Consider the following 5,430-nt stretch of genomic DNA (forward strand, 5'->3'; position numbering starts at 1 on the left):
CATGTTCGTACTAGAAATTGGCATCATGAACTGAGTCTGTGCTCTCCGCTGTGGACATGGGAGTAAAATTTGAGATTAAATGGCCGCTTTGGCTGCGTGTCGACGGCTCGAGGCACAGGCGTAGAAAAAATGGTTTTCCCAAATACGGGTAGAAGATGCAAGAAATATGGAAAAGAGTCAATCGAAAAAAAAAAGAGTATCGCCAAGCGTTGACTAGATCTGGTATTCCCAAAACACATCATGTACCGAGTACACTGTAGCACAAGTGATTGAGCAGTCTCTCAAAGCGTACAGCAGAGGTTCAAAAAGCGCTCGGTATCCATCAGCTTTTGCCAAGGTGTTGAGGAACTAACCTGATACTCTTTCCAGAAAAAATAAATGACTGGTTCATTCCTCTTTCGATTTTGGAGACCCATGCACAGTATGTGCAGGGACAAGGCAGGATAGTGAGCAAGGTGAAAGGACAGCCAGTACGGATACTGGGACGGAGGACCCACGAGCCAAGAGGTGAGAACCAGCCAAGCATTGCGTACAATACAAGCAAAGCAAGACAACAAGAGCAAATAGAAAAGTCACCCAACCACGGCGCCAACAACCGCCACATCGCCAGCCGTGCCGCCGTCTCGAGGTCCACTTGTGCCTGCTTATTTTGCCTACTCGTGTATCCGTATGCAGAACATGACTCCCGGATAACCAGATGACTAGATGACCTCATTTTCCATCACTTTCTCAACGATTCAACACACCCAGTCACAAGCCAAACACTTACACATCTCACATCACCAAAATCGCTAGAGTAAAAGAGCCCATCTCCTGTTGTACGTTGGTAAAACGCATTCATGCAGAGCAGACGGGGAGCAAGGAAGCACGCAAGGAAGACAAGAAGAAGAAGGAAAAAAACCAAACAAAAGAGGTCAAAGAATAATGACGTTGGGGAAGAACGAAAATAAAAAGTTTAAAGATGAAAGACCTTTTTGTTGTCCATGTACACAGTGTTGTGTGCGTTTTGACAACAAGTGCGGTGGTAGTGGTGGTGGTGGTGGTGTTTATCGGCCAACCAACCGCTCATTCACCACAAAAGACACAGACCGCTTCGCTTTGACGCTGCCAGGCACGTGGGGGATTTGACAGCAAGCAAAAAGCTGAGCCGCAAAGAACAAGACGACAGCTGAATGACCTCATCGCTGCCTTTGTTTTTTGTCTGTGTGTCCTTGCACTTACCCTCTCTTCATTTTTAGTGTTGTAGTATTGTTTCGGCAGAAGAGAACCTACTACGGACAGGTTGAGTTGAGACGAGCATCACAACAATTCCGTTTTCAAATCTTCTTTCTTCTCTCTACTTTTTCTGTCTCGCTCCATCTTCTCTCACTTTCCCATCTCACCCGTATTGCGAATTTCCCAAAATATCCTTCCACGTGTCATGGTACAAGAATAGCCTTTTTTTACTTTTTCCTATCCTTTTTTTAACTATCTCTTGTTCCTGAATACAGTGGGGGTTTCAACAGCTTCTCACTAGCCGATGCAGCACTTGTCTCGGAAACAGGAAAACAAGAAGAAAAAAAATTCACATCAAACAATTCACAATTAAAAGAGCACATTTGCTAATATTACTTTTGACTTGACAAACTCTGCACAAAAGAAAGAGAGAGAAAAGAAAAATTTCAAGATTGTAAACCGTCACGGGGTTTATTGGCGCCCGTTACGAACAACCACGCGCACTTGCCAAGGTGTACCCCGCCAAGGCTTGCATACACGGACGGCGCTGGACCGCATGAGCCGCCTTGCATAAAAGAAGAAGAAAAGAAATACGAACTTTGTGCCCTAGTCGTCGTCCCTTCCAACGGCAACACCGCTTGCCAAGACGCCGTCATTGAGTTTGGACAAGTCAAGAATAAAAAAAAATTTCATCGTCAAAGGATGCTCAGCAGAATCTGCGCACACTGTGTGTGTTGCCCAACCTGTACATACATGTGCGTCGAGGGTTGCATCCTTGCATATGTACTCCAGCCTCCAGGGTCCTCTTCTCTTTACGTATATACTTTATTCAATCCATTTCTCTGACTCTTCCATTCACTCACTAGTCATGGTTCATTTCTAGTTCAATTAGCGACCGTTATTCCTTTGAATATATAGCAGACGAACCCCCCCACCACGGCGTATACTAACTACGAATAGCAAGACTTGGCCGAGACAGGGCCTCCTAAATTAACCCAAGATCTAGAAAACACATGTTTTCTTATTAATGTAAAACACTGTATTACTCGCGACGTATACTCAATCCTCTCTGCCCTCGCCACTGAGGCTCCCACTGCGCTGTCGGCGGTAAATAGGAACCCATGCATACCTACGCAGCTGGTCATGCGGTCAGTGCGCCGTAATAATGGACGCTCCGCAGACGTCATCGGGCCCCTTTTTCAGCTTCCCTCGCCTATCACGGAGCCTTTACGGATACTGTGCAAGGGCACAAGAACAATTCAGTAATCCATTCATTTGTCGTGCTCCGAGTAATTCAAATCAAAAGTGCACGTCAAACAACACTGCAGCAATTCAGAAGCAGGTCAAGGTAAGGTCGCAGTCGCGAGTCAATTCAAATCTATTGATTCATAGGCCCCAAAGCGGGTCACCTCAACAAAACGCCTGGCCTCCTCAGAGGCACCGTTTCCTGCTAGTCATTCTTGTTAAACAAATAAAACATCAATAATGAAAACGCCTCCCAAACTACATGGTCCGAGTCCGAAGCCTTGCATAATTCCTCGTGCTTGATTTCCGTGTTCCCCGCGCTGTGCTGTCCTGTGTGCCCTTATGCGCCAAACAACAGGTGTAATAGAGTGAATGAGTGTAAAGAAATAGTAGCCAGCGCCATGCTGACGACTGCCTTGATTAATGAGATAATCTCGGCGACAGCACCATCCCACAGCATGACAATCGCTTATACGCGGATGCTCATTCGTCGGCCTAGCGAAAAGCTGCGGAGGCCATTCTTGGCGCTGTTTGGTGATGTAGGCGTGGTAGGTGCGGGCGCGACCTGCTGAGAATTCTTCTTGGCCGTCGTCATGATATTATGGTACTTGCTGGGCCCGCCCGACTTGGGCGATGCAGACTCGTCCTCCACCTGCTCTTCTGTTGACTCCTCGCCAACCTGCTCCATGTGGACAAGCTCGTTTTCGCGGGGGGCACTGCTCAGGGTAGGGCGGCTGCGCTTCTTGACCAGGCTGTTAAAAGCGCGGGAAAACATGGCGGTTGGTGTCTTGGGCGTCTTCAGGCTTTCAGTGTCGTCCCTGTCAGACTTGCCAGCCGCAAACGGGTCGACGTGGAGGAACTTGGGGCGGCGCTTGTCTATACTAGTGATTATGCTGCTGGAGCGAGGCGGGTGGTCAAGGCTAGAGGTGGCAGAGGATGTGGAAGAGGAGCTGGAGCGCATGCGACCCAGAGAGGGCACTGTCGAGGTAGGGCGTAGGGCGGCATCGTTCGAGGGGCGGGGGCGGAGTGAGGTGAGCGAGGTGCTGCGGCCGGTGAGGTTGATGACCGAAGGTTTGCCAGAGAAGATGACGGAGACTACGCGAGCAAACTCGCCGTGTGTCACGCGGCCGTCGAGCGACTCTTCGCTGTCTGAGTCGAACGAGTCGAGGTCCGAGAGGTCGTCGGCCGAGGACGATCCGTCTTCCTCTGACGACAGGTATACCAGGTGAGGCGCTGCGTGTGTGAGGACGGTACGGTCTTCGGGGAGCTTTTGCGGCAGCGTAGCGAGGAGTCGCGAGGCTCGTAAAGCGCTCTTTTGGGGGAGAGCCGGAGCCTCAAGGCCGGCAGACGCAAAGGGCTCGCTCTTGGTGGAGTGTATTGACAGCATATCGTCGGAGATGTCGTCGAGAGCAGGACTGCTGGCGGCGGCGGCTGTGGTGGTGGCTGTTTGTTCAACCGACAGGGAGAGCGAGCGTGGACGAGGCGAGCTGCAAGAGGGCGAGTTATAAGTCGACTGGAGCTCAGTCGCGGTGTCGTGGTCTGGAATGGAGGCGGCGGGGAGGGTGGCAGGGTGTGGCGGCTCGACGAGAGGCATGTTGATGTTGAAGCCGCGGGGCGGAGAAGAGCGGCTAGTCTTTGTCTAATTATGGTGTGGTGTAGAGAAAGGTGAGAGGCCAGACACAGTTTCTCGTGCAACGGGTCCTAGTACACCGGTTGGTGATGCAGGTACATCCGTGTGTAAACGGCTGCCAAAGCTGGCGAGACGCGAAGTAAATGGAGTAAAACGATAGGATGCCGTGCTATGTTTATGGCTCCGCAACGACTTTTGGAATGGCAGTGAGCTGACTTTCGAGTGGTCCAGGTCGAATTGTCGTGTTGAACGGTAGGAGCGATTCAAGGGGGAGGGGGGTGTAATTGAACGACTAAAGAAGGAAAGGAATGTCGACGTGTAGAATCGAGAACAAGGCAGACGCCAAATAAAGGTCCAGCCAAGTAGTGAAGAAGATTACAATAAGTAAAGTAGAGGCGCTTGCAAGGAATGCAAGTGGTTGAGAATGGCCAAGATAAAAAAAGAAGAATACCAGAGCAAAGGTCGAGGGCTGGGGGTAGGTGTGACCAGCCGGGAGGGTGGGCTGTATATCAATTCGGTAGATGTGCAAGTTCCACCGCTTTGGTATGTGCGTTTGGTGGTGCAAGGACCGTGCGAGATGCGGCGAGAGAGCACTGTGTACTTGCGGGGCTGATTGTGTGCCAGTCGGGGAGGGCCCCCTGGTCCTGGCCCTGGCCCTGGCTCCTACGAGCTGCAGACTAATAAACTGCTCCATAGGTAGGGAGTTTTTATGGTGGGGGTGATTTTGAATAAATGAATGCAATAAAATAAAAAGAATAAAACGATCGGAAAAACGACAGTAAATTGCTGCCCAGTCCCAGCGACAGGCAAAGTGTCAAGCTTCCCTTGGCAGCTCCTCCCTCTGTGGATTACTACAGAACATAGAGGGGGCTCATCATCACCAAACAGCGGCCATCCACCCATTCCCGATAGCCATGCCCGATACCCAATTCACCCAGCAATCCATTCCACATCTTGCTCATCGTCGCAGACTCTGTCACAGCTGCACCTCGTAAACTTTTTACACCCGTCGCAGACTTGCTTCATCATCAGCTGCATCCCATCAATCCCCGTGGTCGCCCTTTTGTTCCTTGATTTCTTCCTCCTGTTGCTGTTTCAAAAACGGCCCTGGCCCCAAACTTTTAAAACTTATCAGTACCGTACGGATCGTGTGATGGGTGGCGCTGCTGTGGCTGCACAGAGAGCAAGGAACAAAAGACGAGATAAAAATTCATCCGAAACGACCATGGCATTGAAAATGTGCATTTTCTTTTTTCTTTTTCGCCCCGCCAGAAATAATCTCCGTTGCAGTTTGCACCTTGTTCGCTTTTTTTTCTTCTTTTGCCCCAGAAACAGTCAAG

The 5,430-nt window shown here is 50.2% G+C and overlaps 1 protein-coding gene across 1 annotated transcript; it reads right to left on the reverse strand.

The window, feature by feature from the left end:
- Positions 1-2,929: 2,929 nt before the first annotated feature.
- Positions 2,930-4,054, reverse strand: BBA_04845 (uncharacterized protein; the record flags this gene model as incomplete). The annotated part of the gene is made up of 1 exon (XM_008599942.1): positions 2,930-4,054. One exon carries the CDS (start codon positions 4,052-4,054, stop codon positions 2,930-2,932), a length of 1,125 nt encoding a protein of 374 aa, XP_008598164.1.
- Positions 4,055-5,430: the final 1,376 nt, after the last annotated feature.

This window comes from Beauveria bassiana (assembly GCF_000280675.1).
Source record: "Beauveria bassiana ARSEF 2860 unplaced genomic scaffold BBA_S00011, whole genome shotgun sequence".
In the NCBI taxonomy this organism is placed as follows: domain Eukaryota; kingdom Fungi; phylum Ascomycota; class Sordariomycetes; order Hypocreales; family Cordycipitaceae; genus Beauveria; species Beauveria bassiana.